At 47.3% G+C, this 24,299-nt stretch overlaps 2 protein-coding genes across 3 annotated transcripts in view; one reads left to right on the top strand and one right to left on the bottom strand.

The window, feature by feature from the left end:
• Nucleotides 1-10,679: 10,679 nt before the first annotated feature.
• On the top strand, nt 10,680-14,068 carry LOC100079040 (tubulin beta-2A chain). Of its 2 annotated transcripts, none has more exons than XM_001507875.5 (4): nt 10,680-10,822; nt 12,044-12,152; nt 12,499-12,609; nt 12,808-14,068. In XM_001507875.5, exons 1-4 carry the CDS (start codon nt 10,766-10,768, stop codon nt 13,866-13,868), a joined length of 1,338 nt encoding a protein of 445 aa, XP_001507925.1. In that variant the 5' UTR covers nt 10,680-10,765; the 3' UTR covers nt 13,869-14,068. The 2 variants fall into 2 exon arrangements, with proteins under 2 accessions (XP_001507925.1, XP_007667270.1); XM_007669080.4 differs by lacking the exon at nt 10,680-10,822 and adding an exon at nt 11,295-11,316.
• Nucleotides 14,069-14,493: 425 nt separating this feature from the next.
• LOC100079776 (valacyclovir hydrolase) overlaps nt 14,494-24,299 on the bottom strand; it is a 28,837-nt gene continuing 19,031 nt past the window's right edge. The window contains 3 exon segments of the mRNA XM_029056459.1: nt 14,494-14,933; nt 18,715-18,838; nt 22,186-22,317. Coding sequence (XP_028912292.1) covers nt 14,846-14,933; nt 18,715-18,838; nt 22,186-22,317 — 344 coding nt within the window. The 3' untranslated portion in view covers nt 14,494-14,845.

The following is a 24,299-nucleotide window of genomic DNA, read 5'->3' as shown; positions in this document are numbered from 1 at the left end:
CCTCACTACTCTCCTACTACAACCCAGCCCACACACTTGGCTCCTCTGATGCCAAACTTCTCACTGTGCCTTGATCTCATCTATTTTGCCACTGACCTCTTGCCCACATCCTGCCTCTGGCCTGGAATGCCCTCCCTCTTCATATATGACAGACAATTACTGCTCCCTGCTTCAAAGCCATATTGAAGTCATATCACTTCCAAGAGGCCTTCCCTAACTAAGCCCTCTTTTCCTTTTCTTCCACTCCCTTCTGTATCACCCCGCCTTACTCCCTTTATTCATCCCTCCCTCCCAGCCCCTCAGCACCTACATACATATCCATAATTTACTTATTTATATTAATGTCTGTCTCCCCTTCTAGACTGTAAGCTTGTTGTGGGTAGGGAATATGTCTGCTTATTGTTGTATTCTCCCAAGCACTTAGTACAGTGCTCTGCACATAGTAAATGCTCAACAAATACGATTGATTGACTGTGAGGATGGTGGAACTGCTTACAGTGGAGAAGCAGCGTGGCTCAGTGGAAAGAGCATGGGCTTTGGAGTCAGGTCTCATGAGTTCGAATCCCAGCTCTGCCACTTGTCGGCTGTGTGACTGTGGGCAAGTCACTTAACTTCTCTGTGCCTCAGTTCCCTCATCTGTAAAATGGGGATTAAGACTGTGAGCCCCACATGGGACAACCTGATTCCCCTATGTCTACCCCAGCGCTTAGAACAGTGCTCGGCACATAGTAAGCGCTTAACAAATACCAACAAATACCAACATTACAGTGATGGGAAAGTCATAGAGAGGACAGTGTTTGGGTGAGAAGATAAGGAGCTCTGCTTTAGATAAGTTAAGTTAGAGGTGTCGGTGCAACATCCAAGTAAAGATGTTCTGAAGGCAGGAGGAAACAAGAAATTGTAGAGAATGGAGTGAGATCAGGGCTGGAGATGTAGATTTAGGAATCCGCCATACAGAGATGGTAGTTGAAGCCATGGGAGTGAATGAGTTTTCCAAGAGAGTGGATGGCGATGGAGAATAGGAGACCCAGAACTGAGCCTTTAGGTACTCCCACAGTTAGAGGGTGAGAGGCAGAGAAGGAACCTGTGAAAGAGACAGTGAAGGGAGGAGAGACTGAAAAGTTTTGCTACAATCCAAGAGGGAGTCTCTTTGCAAGATGAGATGGGGTGGCCATGTTCCATAGGAAATAAGCTTTTAAGCATCCATTCATTCATTTAATCAATAAGCAGTTGGGTGAGGGGGGAGGTTTTGGTAAAATTTGCACAGGAAACTAGCTAGCTCAGGGTTTCAAATACAGTTCTCCTTCTTCCCTTCAAAATTAGGTTAATAAGGTAAAAAACTGCAGCATTCGTTAAGTTCTCAGTGTGTGCAAGCACTGTACTAAGCAGAGGGGTAGACACAAGATAAGCAGTTCAGACACAGTCCCTGCCTCAAATGGGGCACGGTGTCTAAGTGGGAGGGAGAAGAGCGATTGAATTCTCATTTCAGAGATGAGGAAACTGAAGTATAGAAAAATTAAGTGATTAGCCCAAGGTCACATGGAAAGGAAAATGGTGAAACTGGGATTAGAACCCATGTTCTCTGACTCCAAGGCCCTCATTCTTTCTGCTAGGCCATGCTGCTAAGAAGAAACTCATGAGATACATACCCAACTTTAGAAAGTGCCCAGGCTTGCTGTATGTCTCTCTGGGGCTGCCTGGCCACCTCCAGAAGCACTGAGCTAGCTGCTAGAATAGAAGAACCTGAGATCTAATCCCAGCTCTGCCACTTGTCTGCTGTGTGACCTTGGGCAAGTCACTTAACTTCTCTGTGCCACAGTTTCATCATCTGAAAAACAAGACAATTCCTGCCTCTTCCTATTTTATCAGGAATGGCATAAGGATAAAATGAGAATATTTTAAAATGAGAAGCAGTATGGCCTAGTGGAAAATGCATGGGCCTGAGAGTCAGAGAACCTGGGTTCTAATTCCAGCTCTGCCAACTGTCTGCTGTGGGACCTTGGACTAATCACTTAGCTTCTCTGTGCCTCAGTTATCTCAACTGAAAAAGGGAGTTAAGACTGTGAGCCCCATGTGGGACAGGGACAGTGTCCAACCTGATTAGCTTGTATCTCCCCCAGCATTAGTACATCGTCTGGTACAGAGTAAACACTTAACAAATACTATTAAAAAATGGGTAACTAATGTCACAGAATCATCCATACTGTTGGTTTCCACCCACAACTGGGAGGTTTCCTTTCTCCCTTGAGCTTTCATGGATTGTAAAATAGAACCATGCCTCAGTGCAGGAAGGTGATAAGCCTTAAAACAACTTAAGAAGCCTTTTCTAAGGCTGAGGGAGGGGTGGGGACTGGAGGGGAGGTACGGCCACTTCTCCTTCGGTGATCCAGGGAGAATTATTCTGCATTCTTGCAAGCAGCCAGGAGAGGACCTGAAGCATGTGGCAGCTTGGCTCCCAGCACAATCCCAGTCACTGCAGTCATTTTACCTCATGTGCCACAGCCCGGAAAGCAGCCCTGAGTCACCTCGAAAACATCAGGCAGGAAGCATTGTTCACGGACTGGCCGGAGACACATTCCAGATCAGTATCCCCTCCATAAAATCAGTATCCCCTCAATAAAAGGTTTGGAAAATATGCCAAAACGCAGATACAAAACGATGTGTCATAATCATTCCTTTGTCAGTTGCCTTGTGTGAGAGAGTGTGTCCCCAAGTCCTGGGAGGGAGCCCCCACCGTGGTGAATTATTAACCACACAGAATGCAGAACCACTGTTCCCTCCCCTTTGCAGCAAAATGTCCCTTCCAAGGCTCCCTAAATCCCTCAGCTCTCCTTTCACAATGAACAGAAAAGCTTCCTCCCTTTGACCTTATCCTCCTACCAACCACCCACGGGACCCTAGAAGAGATACTCCAGATGAACTGGGACCCTCTACTCAGTTCTGGTCCCTCCAATTTGCCCCCTTTTCTCCTTACTCCCTTCATCTCACTCTTCCCCCCATTCAAGGACCAATTAATATCACATCTCCTCCAAGAGGCCTTCCCTGCCTAAGCCCTCAATTTCCCCTCCTCCAGACTGTGCCACCCTTGCACTTGGATTTGTACCCTTTACTCACCCCTCCCTTAGGCCCCACAAAAGTAACCTACATATCGGAATTATTTTTAATATCTGTCTCCCTCTCTAGACTCTGAGCTCCTGATGGGCAGGGAACAGGTCAACAAACCTATTATAGAATAGAGTGCTCTGCTCAAAGTAAAAATGAAAAAAATATGATTGATCAATTCCTGGAGTAATAATAATAGTCCTTTTTAAGCATTTATTATGTGCCAAGCACTGCACTAAGCACTGATGATCAGGTTCCACATGGGGCTAACAGTTTAAATAGGTCTGGTGGTCTCTCTCTCCTTTTTTCCATCCTGACTGACGTCCAAAGGGGAAGTTGGAGTCAGGTGACTGCAGTTTTGTACTGTATCTTGTTCTCCATGCTCCGCTTGAGTGTTTCTCACTGCCAGGCAAAAGGTTTTCCCTGGCTTCTCTCGACGAAGCCTAATGGATCAGGTGAGCTCTGCTGCTGGTCCCAAAGACCAACAATTGCAGTCTCCTTTCGAAGAGGAGAAAAAGCAAGTTTCAGAGCCTCCAGGGAAAACAGCCAGTCTCCGGCCTGACGGAGTTGAATCCTAGAGGCTGTTGGTTAAACCTGGCATTAACAAGGCTTTGCCCAGACTAGTCCCCCCTACCCACCTAGGTCCCAGGGCCTCCCCTCCCAAGAGAGCTTGTTCAGGAAATTGCTGCCAACTAGAGTTCAGTTCCATGAGATATCCTCCAGATCCAATCAAACCCACCCCTCAAACTCTACCAAACTTCCTTCTCACCTCAGGGGTCCCTCCGGGGCCGACAGATGGGGACAGTCAGGTCTCTATGGGGTGTTGCCAGGAGAGGTGGGGTGGGAAGTCAGATCTCCATGGGGTGATTTCAGCAGGAAGGCTCAATTCTTCTGCTAAACCAATACTGTGGCTTGAAGGTGAGATAAGGGTGCAGAGCAAGGGCCGGGGAGGGGAGAAAAAGGTGAAGTTAGGGCTTAAAATCAAGTAGGCCAAATCAATCAATGGTTTTGACTGAGCATTTACTGTGTGCAGAGCATTGCACTAAACACCCGGGAGAGTACACTGCAATAGAGTTGGTAGACTCATTCCCTGTCCCTGTCCTCACAGGGACGGGAAGGCAGAAATGAATATAAATAGATTATGTATTTATTATTTGGCAAATGATCAATTACTTGGCAAGGCAGGCCATTTAGTTAGACATCTTCTAAATCAGGTCTGCCTCTTTAACAAGGCCCAGATGGCCTTCTAGAGGCTGGGAAACATAGAGATTCAAACTACTCAACATTCTTAAAAAGTACTAGACATTTTCTCCTTTCTCCCCTCTCCCCTTTAACCCCACCCTCATACCTCACATCATCCAAGGGGTAATTTCTCAGCTCCTCCAAAAAAGAAAAAAAAATGCTGTGCCTGGGCAAAAAAGGATTTAAGTTCTGGGCAAAACTGGGATCAGACAAAGCAATCACTCTGTCCCAGTGTCAGTCTAGGGCCTTCTGAACATTTGGAGTGAAGATGGATCATGGAATGTTACTTATTCCCCTCCACTCCCACCCTCTTCAGTTTTATCCCTGAGGATAAAACTACCAAAAATGGGAATACCAAGAAGACTCTTGACTGGAAATCTATATCCAGTGAACCAGAGATGAGACTTACTCTTCTTTGTTAGGCCTTGAAGCGGTTACAGCTAGCATCAATGTTTCAGGGTCAGAAACATACACAGTCTACATGTCCTATCGGGATATGGCACTTCCAGGAAAGAGAGCAGAAGAGATGAATGTTGTGAACTGTTATTAGCGAGCATCAGTGATGAATGTTCTAGACTTGGAATGGTGTGACTGTATCTAATGCATATGTTCACACATTCTTTATGTTTAAAACTGTAGTAATTCTGTAGTGACAAAGTTACCAGATCAGCTACCCCTTCCTTGCAGTGGGGTATTTAGAGAAGGGAACAGATTAAATGTTTCCTCGAACACAGACTGCAACATTCTCTATCTTAATGAAGAGATACTTTTATATAACGCCTGAATATCATTCTGACATTGGGGGAGGGGAAAGGACGGAAAAGGAGAGAGGGAAGAAGGAGATGTTTCTGCTGCTTGTAACTTCGTGTATTTTTCATGCTGTGTGACCTTGGACAAGTTACTTAATATCTCTCTGCCTCAGTTTCCTCGCCTGTAAAATGGGGGATTCAGTACCTGTTTTCCCTCCCACTTAAACCTGTGAATCCCCATGTGGAACAGGAACTGTATCCAACCTAATTATCTCCTATCTACCCTAGCACTTCACACAGTGCCTGGCACACAGTAAGTGCTTAAAAAATTATTACAATAGTTATCTTTCTCCCTCTCTCTACCCTAAAGTGCTTAGCCACTGGTGACAGTCTCAGTAGTTATGCCAAGGGAACCATATGCTTTGCCTTTAAATACTTTAACCACTTACTGTAGTGATCCCCTCTGTAGCTGGGGCAAGTGCAGTTTCTATGTTTCTCCTGGCTTCAACTTCAATAATAAAAAATAAATTGAGGATATTGAAATGTTGCTTCCATCTCTTCAAGATAACCCTTAGTCTGTGATATAGTGTTTATCTTCATTCTTAGGAGATGCTATGATAGCATTACAGGACTATCTCTCCTCTTTTGTGATGCATATTCTTTCTCAGTTTGGGGACAGTCTCTTCCATTTTGGCTTCTCACCATTTGTTGCATTTGCTTTTTTAAGTTTGCTTTATGGTGTCTGTTAAGTGCATAGTATGTGCTAGGTACTGTATTAACTGTCACTTAATTCGCCTTATAAGTTGACAAAAGCTCCTATATGCCTTTCCTTTGCCAGAGTCATGAGGAGCTGCAAGGTAGCGTTGGCTCAGAACTCATTTTGCTGCACGGAGGTTTTCTGTTTCTTTTTTTTAACTCTGAGTCATTCTCACTGAACCACTGTTGGTGACTCTGTCAGGCCAAACCCAGTGTCTTGACAACAGTCTGGTATGAAGAATTGCGTACTAACGCCCATTCGCTGTTTATGTTGGAACTTGATGGGGTTCCTTGTTCCAACAGGGCTGCTGCAGTATTGCCACAGAACCTCTCGCTGATGTCTTTGTTCTCCAGATACCTATTAGCCATCCTGGCAGTTTGGAAGCCACTTCTTGATGCAGAGCCACATAGCCTTAGTCACTGGGAGCTTGTGGCATATCAGACAGTTGTCTGACTGGGGTTCTGCTCCGCACATGGCTGCTGTGAGCCATACATTCCTCAGATCCTCTGCCACAATATGATGTAGTCACTGAGATGCCACTGTTCAGATAGTTGGTACAACTAAGATGTTTTCCTTTTGTTTGGTAGGCAGTAATAATAGTATTTATTAAGCACTTACTGTGTGCAGAGCACTGTACTAAGCATTGGGAGAAGATACACAGGTGGGAATTAAACACGGTCCCTTGAACATCATGGGGCTCAAAACCTAAAACACATTAGGTCTCTGGGCTTTGGTTTTCTCATCTGTAAAATGGGGGATTCAATACCTGGTGGAAGGTAGTATTGTGAACCCGAATCACAGTTACTGAGTAAATATAAGTCGCTGTTATTTAATTTGCCAACCTCCTTCTGATCGCCAGCACTTTATATGGTCATGGAAAGAGCACAGGCTCAGGTGCCAGAGGACATGGGTTCTAAACCTGGCTCCGACACTTGTCTGCTATAGGACCTTGGGCAAGCCACTCAACTTCTCTGTGCCTTGGTTACCTCATCTGTAAAATGGGGATGTAGACTGTGAGCCCCAAGTAGGACAACCTGATTACCTTGTATGTACTCCAGTGCTCAGAACAGTGCTTGGCACATAGTAAGCGCTTAACAAATTCCATAATTATTATTATTCTCGCAACATTTTTCTTCACTGTGCAATCTGAGTAGAGTTCCAGTGAAGAATTACAAAATGTTCTTGAATGTCTTTCTGTAATGCACATCTGTCTAGATAGAACATAATTCACAGATCAGCACAAGGATATACGGTGTGAAAAAAATAGTTGCATACATGCATGCACATTGGTCAAAACCTGTATATTACACTGTAATATGCTGCCTCACTAGCTAATGACATATCCAGAATCACTTACTTGTATAGGACTTCTATTTAAAGGGAAGGGGAAAAGGGTATTGTATTATCAGAAGGGCAGGGTGCTGAGGTTTTTTTTTTTCCCAGTAGAGGTGAATGTTTGTGCAGAGTCATTCATGCTTTCTTACCCATTCCCCAGGGACCAGCAGCAAGCATTGAGAGACTCCAGTGGGGTTAGGGGAAGGCATCTGTGGTTGGAGGATGGAGCATATCTCTGTGTGCCCTTACCAGAGGAGACATAGAAATTAAGGAGGCCGATCAAGTCATGGGCTAAGAGGGATAGAGGAAACATTGCGGGTTATTAGACTCGGGGAGAGGAAAAAACAACATGAGCTGTGGAGTTGGAGGAATTCTCTCTAATTCAGAAAAGTTGTTCTATCCTGTGCCCAGGATACCCAAGGCAAACCTCTCTGGGTGAAAGGGAAGAGAGGGTGTACCTCCTCCTAAATCTCCTCTCAGCTCCACAGGGCCCTCCGGCGGGGAGGTAGGGACAGTTGTCTTTGCATCTGGGGGCCAAAGTGGGTGTTCTGCTGTTAATAATGATAATGTTGGTATTTGTTAAGCACTTACTATGTGCAGAGCACTGTTCTAAGCGCTGGGGTAGACACAGGGGAATCAAGTTGTCCCACGTGGGGCTCAGAGTCTTAATACCCATTTTACAGATGAGGTAAGCTGAGGCACAGAGAAGTTAAGTGACTTGCCCACAGTCACACAGCTGACAAGTGGCAGAGCTGGGATTCGAACCCATGACCTCTGACTCCAAAGCCCGTGCTCTTTCTGCTGAGCCACGCCGCTTCTCTAATATATGTATATATATATATGTTATATGTTGGGTCTGTTATACTGTTGTGGTGCACTCTCCCAAGTGCTTAAAACAATGCTCTGCACACAGCAAGCACTCAATAAATAGGATTCATCGATTGATTTTGAGAAGCAGCATGGTATACTTGATAGAGCACCAGCCTGGAGTCATAAGGTCATGGATTCTAATCCTGACTCCACCTGCTGTCTGCTGTGTGATCTTGAGCAAGTAACTTCACCTCTCTCTGCCTCAGTTACCTCATCTACAAGATGGTGAATGAGACTGTGAGCCACATTTGGGACAGAGACTCTGTCCAACCACCCCAGCTCTTATTATAGTGCCTGGTACAAACTAGGTTCTTAACAAATACATTATTATTATTATTGACTTTACACCCTCAGGTCAGTGCTTCCTGGATACTAAATTTCTGCCAACTTTGCCCCCATCCCGCATAGGTTCGGAATGAAAAGTCAACCCCAACGCGAAGGGGGCAAGCATATTTACATATTTCCTTGTCTGGAGCGCCAAGCTGGTGTAAATCAGGATGATAGCCACTGAGAGCAATTAGAGCTTTAATCTAGAGTGAGCCATACAACTGGGAGTGACGGTAGGTTTCCGAGGGGGAGTTTCTTGTCATGAACGAGGTTTGGAAGGCATAATAACCGTGCCCAATAATGTAGTTGGGAAATGCCCCTTGCTAATAATAATAATAATGTTGGTATTTGTTAAGTGCTTACTATGTGCAGAGCACTGTTCTAAGGGCTGGGGTAGATACAAGATAATCAGGTTGTCCCACGTGAGGCTCACAGTTAATCCCCATTTTACAGATGAGGTAACTGAGGCACAGAGAAGTGAAGTGACTTGCCCACAGTCACACAGCTGACAAATGGCAGAGCCGGGAGTCAAACCCATGACCTCTGACTCTGAAGCCCAGGCTCTTTCCACTGAGCCACGCTGCTTCCTGCTTGCTAAAGGTGCTTTAAGCGTGCTCCCTTTGCAAGGGTTACAGCTGTTGTAATTTGGGGTTTTATAGGGCACCTGTCCTCCCACAAGTAGGCCACCTGTCTCATTTCATTCTTTCAACATTCTCGAAAAGGGGAAGTAATTACTGCTCCATTTTAAAGATGGAGAAACCGAGCTCCTCTAAGGCGAATGATGTCACCCACAACCTGGGAGAAGCCGGACTGGGAAGCAGGTCCTTGGCAGCAGGCTGGCCGCCAAGGGAAGACGGCCCTGCTTTCAGTGACCTCCTCCTCGGTCTCAGGGCGCCTCCACCCCCCATTCCTACCCACCCCAGGAGGAGCAGGGTAAGGTTGAGGCCCCTGCGGCCAGGCTTCCCCTGTGAAAACCTTGGCTTCAGGGGATAACGGTGATAATTATAATAAAGCTGGCATTCACTAAGCCCTTACTATGTGCTAAACCCTGGGCTCAATAATAATACTATTTGTTAAGCACTTGCTATGCGCCAAGCACTCTTCTAAGCGCCAGGGTAGATACGAGGTCATCAGGGTGTCCCACGTGGGGCTCGGTCTTCATCCCATTTTACAGATGAAGTAACCGAGGCACAGAGACGTTAAGCGACTCGCCCAAAGTCACACAGCCGCCAAGTGGCGGGGCCGGGATCAGAACCCACGACCTCCGACTCGAGCCCGTGCTCTTTCTTTCCACTGAGCCAGGCTGCTTCTCAATACGGAGAAGCAGATCACGGGCCCGAGGGTCAGGAGGACCTGGGGTCTGATCCCGGCTCCACCACTTGCCTGCTGCGTGACCCCGGGCGAGTCACTTCACTCCCTCTGCGCCTCAGTCGCCTCATCTTTAAAATGGCCATTCGGCCTGTGAGCCGCACGTGGGACAGGGACTGCGTCTAACCTGTTTACCTCGCATCTTCCCCAGCGTTTGGGTCGGTGGCCCCGACCTCCCTCGCCCGCACCGGCCAGAAAACGGGCCGGCAAAGGGGGGCGCCAGCAGGTGGCTCCTTCCCTGCCGCCGCATCCCTCCCTTCCTCCTTCCCGCAGCCCCCGCCTCTCTCTGCGCTCATTTCCCTCGGACTCCCGCGCCCCTTTCCGGACTCCTTCTCCTCCCTCCCCATCCTCCTCCTCCCTCCCTCCCTGCCTGCCTGCCATCCTCCTCCTCCCTGCCCCGCTCTGCGCTCCATCCCCCGGGGCTCCCGCGCCCACCCACCACCTACTCCCTTCCTCCCTCGCCGCTGCAGCCAGGCCCGCTGGCGCTCCATCCGCACGGGCCCCCGCTGGCGCTCCATCCGCATGGCTCCCCGCTCCATCCGCATGGCTCCCCGCTCCATCCGCACGGCTCCCCGCTCCCGCTCCATCCGCACGCCCCCCCGCTCCCGCTCCATTCCCACGGCCCCCAGCTCCCGCTCCCACTCCCGGCCAGCCCCGCTCCATCCGCCCGGCCCCCCGCTCCCGCTCCCGCCCCCGGCCAGCCCCGCTCCGCTGCCCGGCGCTCGGCCCCGCCCCTGCTCGCCCCCCTTTCTTCGTCATCGCCCCCCCGCCGCTGCCGCTGCCGCTGCTGCTGCCGCTGCCTCCCTTCCCGGCGCGCTCCCGACGTCCCCCATCCTGGCCGGCGCGCGCGTCCGCGGGGGGCGGGCCCCGGGCTCCCGAATGACTCAGGGGGCGGAGTCCTCCGCCCGCCCCCCAGTTGAAAAGAGGGAGCCCGGGGCGCGGGCGCGCAGAACTGCGGGAGCGGGCAGAGCCAGCCGGACGAGCAGCGGAGGAGGTCGCTTCCGAGCCGTCCGCCATGCGTGAGATCGTGCACATCCAGGCCGGCCAATGCGGCAACCAGATCGGAGCCAAGGTGAGGCGGGGGGCGCGCGGGGACCCCTCCGGGAGGGGAAGGGGCACCGGTGCGGGCGACCCCCCTCCCAGCCCAGCCCCGCCCCGCCCCGCCCCGGCTGCGGGTGACCTCACCCTCCGCCTCCCGGCCCCCGCCCCGACTGCGGTCTCCTCCGCGCCCCCCTCGCCCACGCCCGCTTTCAAGTCGACCGAAGCGGCCGATGGCCTTCTCCTTCCTCCCCCTTCTCCTCCCCGACCGGAGGGTAGCGTGTGTCGGGTCAGGCCGAGCCATGCCAGGGGGCCCCGGGGCGCCCGGCCGGTGGCCTGCCCGCTCCTGTCATCGTCGCGCACGGTCGGGGACCGCTGGGCCACCGGACTGCGGACCCTACCGGGTGCTCACCGTGTCGGTTCATCTGGAGGTATTTTCTATCCAAGTGCGGGCTCGGATCCTCTCTCGAGGGTTGCGATCGCGTCAGTAAAATCGGCAGAAGACGACGCCGTAAGCCGAGCCGATGGGTAAGGCGAAGGAAAGACGGGGTTCTTCTAAATCGCCATCGATGCCCAGCCCGCTGCTCCCTTCTCCCCCCGCCCCCCGCCCCCGATTTGCTGCCGTCGATTTGCAATCGATTCCTTGCCCACGGACAAACCGCGGAATGATCCCAGGGCAGTTCCTCACCCTGACCGGCCGTCCACCCACTCCCCGCATGGTGCCCGGAGACCGGCACGGAGGTCGGAGACGTAAAAACGGTGCCGCTTGGATGGGCAGGGTGGGGTCGGGGGCCGAGAGAGACCCATCGTTGCAAGGAAGTAGCAAAATTCCCTTAGCTTCTGGGGATAACGGTGATATCTGTTAAAAGCGCTTACCGAGAGTAGTCTGTGCCGCTCCTCTCACCGGGGTTTCTTAATCAACGAGAGATCCTGCCTTTATGCTGGTCTGGGGCTTCCCTTCAAGTCCCTCCACGATGCGTATAAAAATCAGCCGAACAGGCGGAGCCTTCATCGGTGCAGTTTCGGGGAGCATCCTTACGTGACGGCGCTCGCCGGATGAACCTGCGCCTCAGCCGCCGCCGCCGCCGTTCTCTGCTCAAAATAATAAGAGTGATCACCACCCTCGTCGCCATCGCGAAGAGGAAGCGGGGGGTGGGGGGGGGGGAAGTAACGGCCATCTTAACATTTGCCTGGGTGACATTGGAATTCCCGATGCCTGCCTCTCTCATAATTTATCTCAACTTATTTATTTCAGTTTTGGGAGGTCATCAGTGATGAACACGGTATTGATCCAACTGGCAGTTACCATGGTGACAGTGACTTGCAACTGGAGAGAATCAATGTTTACTATAATGAAGCCGCTGGTAACTCTTAGTATATTCTATCCCAAGTCTTCCCTATGCCAGGAAAATGAAAGTTCATTAGACATACGTACAAAGGCTAGACGTGGGCCCCTTTCCATTCGTTATCGCCGTCCATCGTCAATCCTTGAATCCGACGAGGCTCTGCTGGGATCCGTCGATAGATCAATGTAGTCCTTCTTTAAAAAAAAAAAAAAAAAAAGCCTCCTGTTCTCTTTCTGTGTCTCCTATGTCCGGAGTGCCGGAATCTTCCCCAGTGAATCGCGACGAAGAGCCGCGCTCAGCAGAGCCCTTCACTTGCGATCTCTGCTGACTGCGGCTCTGACGCTGGCTCTCCTTCCTCCCACAGGTAACAAGTACGTTCCGAGAGCCATCCTGGTGGATCTGGAGCCCGGCACGATGGATTCGGTCCGATCTGGACCCTTCGGCCAGATCTTCAGACCCGATAACTTTGTATTTGGTAGGTAATTCCCCATCGCTTATAATCCATTATTCTTGAACAAGGTCAAAAATGACCAACCGCTGATGGCATTTAAAAGTCAAAGATCAACCATCTGGTTTGCTTGCAATCACCACCCGTAATCCTTTAATTGTCACTGGAAAACATTTCAATTTCTAATACGGATTCTTTCCCCTGTCCTGCCCCACCCTCCCACAGGCCAGAGCGGTGCCGGAAATAACTGGGCCAAAGGCCATTACACCGAGGGAGCTGAGCTAGTAGATTCGGTGCTGGATGTGGTGAGGAAGGAATCGGAAAGCTGCGACTGTCTGCAGGGCTTCCAGCTGACCCACTCCCTGGGTGGGGGCACCGGCTCTGGCATGGGCACCCTGCTCATCAGCAAAATCAGGGAAGAGTACCCGGACCGGATCATGAACACCTTCAGCGTGATGCCCTCGCCCAAGGTGTCGGACACGGTGGTGGAGCCCTACAACGCCACCCTGTCTGTCCATCAGCTGGTGGAGAACACGGACGAGACCTACTCCATCGACAACGAGGCTCTGTATGACATTTGCTTCCGCACCCTGAAACTGACCACACCCACCTACGGGGATCTCAATCACCTGGTGTCGGCCACCATGAGCGGGGTCACCACCTGCCTGCGGTTCCCGGGCCAGCTGAACGCGGACCTGCGCAAGCTGGCGGTCAACATGGTGCCCTTCCCGCGCCTGCACTTCTTCATGCCCGGCTTCGCGCCCTTGACCAGCCGCGGCAGCCAGCAGTACCGGGCCCTGACCGTGCCCGAGCTCACGCAGCAGATGTTCGACTCGAAGAACATGATGGCCGCCTGCGACCCCCGCCACGGGCGCTACCTGACGGTGGCCGCCATCTTCCGGGGCCGCATGTCCATGAAGGAGGTGGACGAGCAGATGCTCAACGTGCAGAACAAGAACAGCAGCTACTTCGTGGAGTGGATCCCCAACAACGTCAAGACGGCCGTGTGCGACATCCCGCCCCGTGGGCTGAAGATGTCCGCCACCTTCATCGGCAACAGCACGGCCATCCAGGAGCTGTTCAAGCGCATCTCGGAGCAGTTCACCGCCATGTTCCGCCGCAAGGCCTTCCTGCACTGGTACACGGGGGAGGGCATGGACGAGATGGAGTTCACCGAGGCCGAGAGCAACATGAATGACCTGGTGTCGGAATACCAGCAGTACCAGGATGCCACTGCTGACGAACAGGGGGAGTTTGAGGAGGAGGAGGGGGAGGATGAGGCTTAAAGCAACCCCTGCCGTTGTCACGCAACTGAAATAAACTCTACACTCCCCAAGCATGGTCTGTCTCATCCGTTTACTATGGTGCTCAGTTTGCCTTGTCAGAAATTAACATTGTCAAGTAATAATGTGGAACACTCTAGAAATGATGGTCGTGTGTATATGTTAAAATACTTCTAACTCATAAAAGGCATGTGTTCAAAGCAGTGTCTTGCCTATTTTTCTTCAGAAAACTATTTCCTACTCTCCCCCATTAAAATGATAATGATAAACTTTTTGTATCACCCCAGCTTTTGAGAGTGCAGCTTTGTAGCCCAACTCACCGTTCTCTCCTGACGGAAGAAACAGAATTAGATCAGCTTCTTCCAATCCAGCCTTAGTTTAAATTGTTTACTGGCACTAATCTCTGGGGCTCAGCAATAAAAAGATGCAGGTAAGATGTCTAGACTGAGCTAGGGCAGTCATGGCCATAAAATTATGTATGCTTTGGATCACCACCTTCATTAGCTTGGGGATTGAGTAACTCCTGGTGGCCCTGTTTACCCAACCATAAAATGGCATACAGTAACATACATCACAGGGAGCTGGGAAAATCAATGAAAGAGTGTACTTATGACTCTGAAAGCACTGGGAACAAGATGCAAGGTATTTATTAGTGACCATGTAATGCAGTCATGAAAGGCTAAAATAATCACAAGTTTAAGTTTAACTCAAAAGGAAATGAGAATGATTCCAGGCTCCATCTATAATTACCTTTTGTAGCTGTGGTATAAATCTGTCGTTTAAAACCCAGGCGTTTTAAAAGACGTTGCCTCTGAACTTATCTTCCCCATTGCTTGGTACAGACAACCTAGAAAGAGCTTCACTAACACCACTATTATTCATGATTAGGCAGGATCTCATTTCCTTGTTTTAAATGGGCACTGGAACATTGGTGCAGGAGTAAATTTCCAAATGTGGCTCGACATGCTCCAACCATTTGTTCACTGTAGAAAGTCTTCAGCTAATTTGTTGAATTCATCCGGAAAGCGTAAATGTAGGTTGTGCTTGGCTTCAGGCATTAGATGCAACCTAAAATGGAAAAGCAGATGAACTTCACCCATTCAGTAAGGCATTTAAAAACTCCCCTCCCTCACCATATTATAATGTAATAACTGCTCACAGGGGGGAAAATTGTCAAACTCCTGGCCTATTTTAAGGGGAGGATAGAATTACTTTGCCCTTCATTAAACTAACGTGCTCTGGCTTGGAAAGTTAGTTGGAGGTAAGGGATATGTGACAATTTGGACAAAAACGTGTCCCTGGAACCAATAACAGTGCAGCAGAATCAGATTAGGCCCCGTTCAAACGACAACCCTGTTTACAGCATCACATAGCCTGGTCCCAGAGAATTACTGACTAGAATTTCATATTCTCCCAAGCCCTTAGAAGAGTGTTGTGCACACACTTGGTGCTCGATCAATATAGTTAACCGATTATCACATTGCAACCTATGGGGTATTACCTTTGTTTAATAAAAATCTACAGCAGTATTCATTCCTTGGCTATTTTAACATTAAAAGAAGAAATGTTTAAATCGGTTCATCTTAGATCAGTGGCTAAGTATACGTGTAGAGGAGATCCAAGATGAAAACCTGCATCCATTGAATAGTAGTAGGACTGGTATTTATTTAATTGAACATGCATAGAGCTATTATTAGGTCTAGTGCTTCCTTTATCAGGAAGAATCTTAAAAGCATAATTGATGTAGCAGATACAGCAAGATTGTCTAGTATCTACTAGTGTCTAGATTCAGTATAGCACTTGACAGTTAAGTGTCAGTTATTATTATTATCAATTGACAAATATTAACTTCATAAAATCACCCTTTAAGAGTGTAAGGATACATCTAAAATAGAAAGGTGTCATGGGCAACCCTTTGTTCAGTGAGACATTTTTGAACAAAGGACATTTTTCTTAGTAAGATGAATTCAAGGCCAAGAGAAGGCAGTTCTGCATTCTACAACTTGCACCCTTCACCCTCCCTGGAAATCACTATGTGGGAAGGCATTGTAAAGAAATTCAAGCTGCTAGAGAACATTAAAACTCAGAATTCCTTTATTGTTTATTGTCAACAGAAATCCAATCGTGAAGAGAACGCAGCAGCACAAACAGTTCTTTGTTCTGGCATCTGTTATACTGTGACTTCATGAGGACTTCCTATTATTCATGTTCCTGTAAGAATAGAGTTTCCCAAAACCTAGACCCAGCGGTGTTGAGAGAGTGGGGCAATTCCAGTGCTCTGAGCCCAGCAGGCATGCAGTAAACATTACCCAATGAAAGACTGCCACTTCTTTTCTTAACCAAGAGGTAACTCAAGGTACCTAACAGAATGCTGCTGACCCGCCTAATTTTTCCTGAATGTCTCTGCAGCCTAGAGACTCGGTAAAATGAGTTAAATCAACGCCGCCCCTCCTAACCACATCCGTTTCATGGAATATTCACGGAGTAGTATTCAAATAGAATTTACCCAATAATGAAATTAATAAAAGGCTTTATTTGATAAGGGACTATTTTGCTCTCTTGCAACCTAGGAGATGAAAACCAGAGCACCATTAACAAGTAGGAAGCAGTCTAACCAGGGAATGACTAAGCCTAAGCTTCTTGATTAGAACGAGGTCCTAGATGTAAGCAGGAATCCCATCTGGTTCCAAGCAGAGTGAAGGGTCTTCCCTGAACCGCTCAGCAGGCTTAAGCCTGCCTCTCCCCACACTGCCCACAGTGCTAAGCACTCAGTACAGTGCTTAGCACGCAGTAAGCACTTAATGAATAGGATTGAATAGAATGAATGCCCAGTACAGTTGAATACTGGACTATATTGCTCCCTTCCTTCAGGCCCACAGCACTTATGTGGTAATCAGTAATTAATCATCAGTAATTAGTACATCAGTAATTAATTTTTAAGGTCTGTCTCCTCTAGGCTGTAAGCTCATTGTGGGCAGAGTACATATCTACCAACTCTATTACATTGTACTCATTTATTTATTGAGCCCTTACTGTGTGCACAGCGCTATATCGGGCTCTCGGGAGAGCACATTACAACAATAAACGGGCACATTCCCTACCCACAACAGCTCACATCTAGAGGGTGAGGCAGACATTAATATAAAGGAATAAATTACTCATATATACATAGCTGTATGTACTTGAATTTTCCCAAGCACTTGTAATAATCATAATAATGATGGTATTTGTTAAGCGCTTACTATGTGCCAAGCACTGTTCTTAGCGCTGGCTGTAGAGTATGCTTGAACTCTCCCACATGCTAAGTTCAAGGCTCTGCCCACAGAAAGTGCTGGATACATATGATTGATTGAGGGCAGGGAGTGTGTCTATCCACTGTCCTCTCCCAAACATTTAATTCAGGGCTCTGCACACACTCAGCGCTCACAACCCTCTAGACTGTGAGCTCGTCGTCCTAGACTGTGAGCTCGTTGTGGGCAGGAATGTGTCTATTTATTGTTATATTGTACTCTCCCAAGCACTCAGTACCACTGAGCTTTGCATAGAGTAAGTGCTCAATAAACACAACTGAATGAAGGAATGAATGAATGATCAGATAACATTCATCGATGGACTGAACACCTACATCCTGGTTTCTCTGCTGCACCAATATTGAACTCAACCCTGAATGAATTTTAAAGAGCCAAAATGAAGTCCTGAAGACAGAGGGGTCAGCTGCAATTGACTGGCCCTTTGGGACTGTTCAGTCCAAGGTGGGCCACCAAATTCCCAGTCTGGCCCTGTGAAACTCATCAGGGCGCAGCCAAGAACACACTAGCCTCTGGTGGACTGAGGCAGAAGTTCATCCTTTGGCCATTCTAGCTGCATCTGGAGCACCAGCAGATGTGAAAAAAAAAAAAAGTTTGGTACTGTTCCAGTTCCCAAATGGTGATTTTTCTTTCCTCCAAAGATTTTTAACTCTACAGAGCTATGATTATTACTTAACCTTTTGTTTTGGGGAACATCTTCTGGATAAGTCATCTTATTTTCAATCACTCCAGAAGACGTATTGAACATCTAGTGGGTACAGCAGAGCACTGCACTTAATGCTTGGAAGAGTACAGTTGAATTAATAAACGTCATCTCCATCCTGAATGCTTACTGTTTGCACAGCACTGTATTACACACTTGGGAAGGTACAATACAATCGAGTTGGCAGATGTGATCCCTGCCCACATGAACAGGGGGAGATGGACCTCAAAGTAAATTATGGAATGGGGAAATAGAAGAGTATAAGACTACTCACATAAATACTCTGGGGCTGAGTATCAGAGTGCTTAAGGATAAGTGCATAGATGCCACGGAGGAAACAGCAGATACGGGAAATGAGGGTTTAAGGACGAAATGTGATCTTGGGAGGGTTTAGAAGGTGGGGACAGTAGTGCAAATAAGCACTCAAATATCCCTCACTCTTCATGGCCTACAGACAGTTAATCTCCACATCTTCAAAGCCTTATTGAAAGCACATCTCCTCCAAGAGGTCCTCCCTGACTAAGTCCTCATCTCCTTTTCTCTCACTCCCTTCGGCATCACCCTTGCACTTGAATTTACTCCTTTTTTTCACTCCTCTCTCAGCCCCATGGCACTTATGTACACATCCATATTTATATTAATGTCTGTTTCCCCCTCTAGACTGTAAGCTTGTTGCGGGCAGGGAACGTGCTTACCAACTCTGTTATAATGTACTCTCCTGCGTGCTTAGGACAGTGCTGTGCACAGGGTAAGCGTTCAATAAATGGCTGATTGATTTTGGCTATTTATATTCTGAAACCCTATGTAATATGTTGGCAAGCCAGGGGACATAACTTACCGAGAACCTTTCACATGTTTGTGGATAAAATCTGCATGGAAGCGAGGAACAAGAGGATCTTTTTCACCATGTAAAATCAAGGTGGGGCGCTTAATAAGATGCTGTAGATGACGGCAAATGTTACCTGAAAAATGAATGGCACCATTTACTTTTTCTTTATTTCTGACATTTTTTACGCATCTACTTTGGGCAATCCTCTCGCCCAAGGTACAAGGATAAGACATCAGGCTCTTCCCAGTTCCACAGTGGGATCTCCTAAGGATTACCTTCAACATTAAGCCAGTCAGTTGGGTGAGTTCTGGATAGTCAACAAGGCCTACCTGTGCAGTGGGCACAGAAGCATTTCAAAGTCTCAGGTTTTTCAATTCCTGACTTAGTTTCATTCCCATCCTTTATTTCCCCCAAAACAGAAAGTGATGCTTTCCTTCTGCATCATTCTTCACAGCTGCCTCTTCAAGAATACTGCCTCAGATACGTTCTGTTGGAATGTACAAACTTAATAGCTCAAGGAGAGCATTTTTTAAAGGGTTCTACTTTCACACACAAATACAGATCTTACAAAGAGCACCTAGAAAGTATCCTGTTTTGTGGTGAAAGTGACTATTTGAACAACGATGACCCTGACTCATTCTCTAACGTTCTCTGTATTGAGGGACTGTCATTCCTGATCGTTAAAAGGTTCCAGAATGCCTGCAGAAATTCATTTCTGGATGAAGTGACCTGCATTTGATATTTCGAGTTGCAGATTTGCCCATGACCCAAGTCTGGATACCTGTCTTGTCCCCCTCACTCCATCCTCCCCTCTCTTGGAGAAGCAGTATGGCCTAATGGTGAGTATCCCCACCTGTCACGCGGGAGACTAGGGTTCGATTCCCCGACGGGGAGGTTGCTGCATTAGAGAAGCAGCGTGGCTCAGTGGAAAGAGCCTGGGCTTTGGAGTCAGAGCTCATGAGTTCGAATCCCAGCTCTGCCACCTGTCAGCTGTGTGATTGTGGGCAAGTCACTTAACTTCTCTGTGCCTCAGTTACCTCATCTGTAAAATGAGGATTAAGACTGTGAGCCCCACGTGGGACAACCTGATTCCCCTGTGTCTACCCCAGTGCTTAGAACAGTGCTCTGCACATAGTAAGCGCTTAACAAATACCAACATTTTTTTTTTTAGTGGAAAGAGCACAGGTTGAAGGATCTGAGTTCTGTTCCCAGCTTCACCACTTGCCTGCTGTGTGACCTTGGGCAAATCATTTAACTTCTCTGTGACTATCTCATCTGTAAAAGGGGATCAAATACTTGTTCTCCCTCTGATTTAGACTGAGCCCATAATAATAACAAAAGTTATGGTATTTGTTAAGTGCTTACTAGATGCCAATCACTGTTCTAAATACTGAGGCAGATAAAAGGTAATCAGCTATCCCATCTGGGGCTTACACTCTCAATCCCCACTTTCCAGATGAGGCCACTGAGGCCTGGAGAAGTTAAGTGGCTTGCCCAAGGTCACACAGCAGACAGGTGGCGGAGACAAGATTAGAACCCAAGTCTTCTGACTCTCAAGCCTGGGCTGTTTCCAATAAGCCACGCTACTACTCCCCATATGGAATAGGGACTGTGGCCAATCTGAATATCTACCCCATCTCTTACTGGAGTGCTTTGGTGCATAGTGAGAACATAAATACCAAAATTACTATTCTAGAAACACCAGTATGGCTCTTCCTTCTATTCACCCACTTTGCTCCGCTTCACTTCTCTACAATGCTTCTGTCTCCTCCCCCTTTCCCACGCCAGGCCAATCCAGCACATGTAAAGGACCTCTTTTATTTTTTTTAAAACTTTTTAAAATTCATCAGCCATGCTACCCCCACCTCCACCCCAGTGGGTCAGACTGCCAAAGCCAGGGCGATGGCAAGAGATTAGGTGGGTGCCCTTCCTGCCTACCTCCACCAGACCTGGCCTCTCAATCCACAAGCCAGGGGCTACAGGCTGGGGGCGCCGGGGGGGAAGGGAGTTCGTCAAGGAAGATGGTGTGGCTGCTACATAGAGAAGTTCAAAAAAGAAAGGAAAACCCATAGCTAGTTATGGGTGCTGTGCTGGCTTGGAGGGATTGGGCTAGCTGGGAGAAGCACTGGGGTACCACTGAGGCACGACCAGGGCCAGGGGGAGGTGGGGCAAAGCCGGAGAGGGAGAGGAGAGAGGGGGCAGACAAGCCATATTGGCAGTCAAATAGAATGGATGGTGGGGTGGGGTGAGGCAGGGTGAGGCTTACTTTTCTCAGAAGGAATATTCTTCCCCCAACAGTGCAGCACCAGTTGCTGCGCTGGAGGGAATCCATCTGGAATAACTAATGCCTAGAAACAATAAAGTTTGATTTCATGGGTCACATTCTTTCTTCAAATTCAGGCAAATCCTAATGAAGACACAAGGTCTTCTGTTCATGTTCAAGTTAGAATTTGGATAATTTTCATTCTTTTGCTGCACATACACAGACTCTCATTCACTTGAGAATCTGAAAGTGCCTTTTAATTTTCAGCTACTGAACACAGAACTCTCCATAGTCTCATTTCACCGAAGAAAATGAGGCCTAGGTTGCAAACCCCTGAAACTGGAAACAGAATGCAGTCCTGTCAGGATTCTCTTCTTTGTACCAGACCATTACTAAAAATATATAATAAAAAAATAACAATTATTCTGCTTGCACCTCCATTGGTTTTAAGGCTTTGAGAGATAATTCACTTTTGCTCTATACAGAGGCAGAAGCGTGTTTAGTAAGTAGGTCAAATCTCAAATATGCTGTGATTGAAAATTTATGAAAAAAGCAAACCTTCCTAGTGCGCAATCCATGTGGACAGATTAAAAAAAAATACTCCTCTGCTGCAATCTGAAAACGAGTTGCCAAAAAAGCTTCAAAGTAAAGACTTGCGTCATTAGATGAAGAAAATAGGGCTAGAGGTGGATAAAAAGCAGCAGCAGCCTCATAGTCTAGTGGAAAGAGCCTGGGCCTGAGAGTCAGAAGGACCTGGGTGCAAATCCCAAGTCCACTGCTTGTCTACTGTCACCTTGGCCAAGTTACTTCACTTCTCTGTGACCCAGTTATCTCATTTGTATAATGGGGATTAAGACTGTGAGCCCACTGTAGGATAGGGATTGTATCCAGCCTGATTAGCCAGCATCTACTCCAGTAATTAGTACAGTGCCTGGCACATAGTAAGCACTTAAATACCATACCATTAAAAAAAAGTTCCTTAGCCTCAAATCAAATTATGATGGGACTTGATATTACACCACGTAGACTAAAATAACAATGTTTTACATTTATCAACTTTTCATTTGTAGCACTAGGAATACGAAGATTCATGAATGTCACCAGGAGATACAGGGAAGTTTTCTATTTTCCATTGCTGGGATCTTTTCTAAGGGATTTCATTCAAAGAACTTCTCTTTTACCCAAAATTCTGCACTCTGCTAGCTCAAGGAACTCACCATCTGGTTGGTCTCTGAACTGCAGTATTCCATCCACCCATCCTTCACAGGTTTGGGCCAAGTACTTACGTCCGTAAAGGGCTTCCAGAGGTTTCCTTATTCTCTCACTCCAGTTTGAGACATCTCTGATACCTGAATAAAAATAATATAGAACGTATACACTGCATTTTTTAGAGAGTGACGAATTATACCTGAACTGGATTTTTTTCACATTAAAACAGTCTAATCAAGCAAAATTTCAACTCACAGTCTGTTCTGCAACCACTTTGGATTTCTGCACAGAATTTGCGCAGGGAGCAGTGTGGCTTCGAGGAAAGAGCACAGGACCAGAAGTTAGGGGACCTGGGTTCTAATCCTGCCACTTGTCTTCTTTGTGACTTTAGGTTAATCACGTAACTTCTGAGCCTATTTCCTCACCTGAAAAATGAAGTTTAAGTATCTGTTGTTCTTCCTCCTTAGACTGATAGTCCCATGTGGGATTGTATCTGACCTTGCATCTACCTTGCATCTACCCCAGCACTTAATATTGTGCTTGGTACATAGTAAGGGCTTAACAAATATCATAATTATTATTACAGTGTAAAGGACATAAAAATCAGAAAGCACAGTTTGAATTTCATCACCCTACTCAGGTGCAAAGGACAAATAAGAGGTTTCTAGTTATATCGATAAGAGGTATGTTATCGACAAAAATTAGACAAATTAGAAAGGGTTCGTTTAGTCGATGAAGAGACGAAAGACTCCGAGGGAACGGGTCAAAGAACAGGACAGTAGGAAAGTGGCGAGCGGCCTATTCACCCCAGTGGGGTACGAGTGACCGCAGCGCCCCGATCCCGAGCCACCCTGCCCGCTTTATTGGTACGGCGAAACCCCCTGCTGACACACGGCACCCAATTGGGGCTAGGCACACATAGTAACAGTAACCAATCAGTAAGCACTTTCATGGTCCCGTGACACCCGACCGGTCCTCGCAAGAGTGGCGCACCAAGTTTGAAGTGCACATGGTGGAGGAGTTTCACGTGGCGTGGCCATTTTACAGTCCACATGGCACAGGTAATGGCGCAGGCATTTTACAGCAATGGCGCAGATTCCATGACATAGGCTTGAGGCTGGCCTCACCATCGCCATCTTGAGGCGGTCCGCAACAGGTATCACAGGTAAGGGGCAGATCCCCTTTCAAAGTAGCAACAGCAGCAATTCACATTTACCTTTTAAAAACAGTTTTGTTGTTACTAGTATGATTATTGTATTTGTTAAGCACTTACTATATGTAAAGCACTCTTCTAAATGCTGGGATAGACACAGGTTAATACTTATTCTACTTTTTAAGTTACTTCCTTACAAATTATTTTGATCAAGAATCTCGAATAACCACATCATCTAGGAATATATCAAATCTTGCTAACCCAAAGAGCTAGAAGACCTTCCTGTGTAGTATCAGCCTACCATATTTTGCAACGCCCTATACTCTGTCCATAGACACAAATTCTAACAAGAATATCTATGCTTCCGTTTTACGCAATAAATTAATCTGAATGGCCGCTGAGAGATGCTGGTCTCTCCACAAAATAGGCGTGGAAATTACATTTCAAATTTAAATTTGAACTACCTGAGCCAATGGGTGGCAGTAAGTTTCAGAAAATAGTAGAGGTAAGATTTGGGCAATTACCAAAGGGAAAGTACAGCAGAGCACAGTATTATGATAGACTCATGTTATTTGGTGTCAGAATAAGCAATTTCTTTTTATGGTATTTACTAAGTGCTATGTACCAGGCATTGTTCTAAGCGCTGCGGTAGATACAAGGTAATCAGGTTGGGCACAGGCCATGTTCCACATGGGACTCAAAGTCTTGATCCCCATTTTACAGATGGGGTTAACTGAAGTACCGAGAAGTTAAGTGAGTTTACCCAAGGTCACACAGCAGACATTATTTTCCCTCTGTAAAATCCCAAGCCAGAGGTCTGGTCCTTGAAGAGCTGAAATGACAGACTGTCATGGATCTAGACTCCTATGAAAAATCTTTGTATCTACTTATGACATTAGCCCACAAATATGTCAACAGAATGGAAATTCCTCTAACCAAGCAGAACATAATGATTCATTTGTTAAAAAC

This window comes from Ornithorhynchus anatinus, chromosome Y2, assembly GCF_004115215.2.
Source record: "Ornithorhynchus anatinus isolate Pmale09 chromosome Y2, mOrnAna1.pri.v4, whole genome shotgun sequence".
Lineage (NCBI taxonomy): Eukaryota > Metazoa > Chordata > Mammalia > Monotremata > Ornithorhynchidae > Ornithorhynchus > Ornithorhynchus anatinus.
Note: the sequence above shows the minus strand (reverse complement) of the source record. Positions and strands in the feature narration are given on the sequence as shown.

What these genes read in the sequence shown, in the direction of transcription:
- LOC100079040 (XM_001507875.5), top strand. Translation starts at nt 10,766, where the DNA reads ATGCGTGAGATCGTGCACATCCAGGCCGGCCAATGCGGCAACCAGATC. An exon ending in GCAACCAGATCGGAGCCAAG is followed by an intron (nt 10,823 to 12,043) that starts GTGAGGCGGGGG and finishes TATTTATTTCAG; the next exon opens with TTTTGGGAGGTCATCAGTGA. An exon ending in TTACTATAATGAAGCCGCTG is followed by an intron (nt 12,153 to 12,498) that starts GTAACTCTTAGT and finishes TTCCTCCCACAG; the next exon opens with GTAACAAGTACGTTCCGAGA.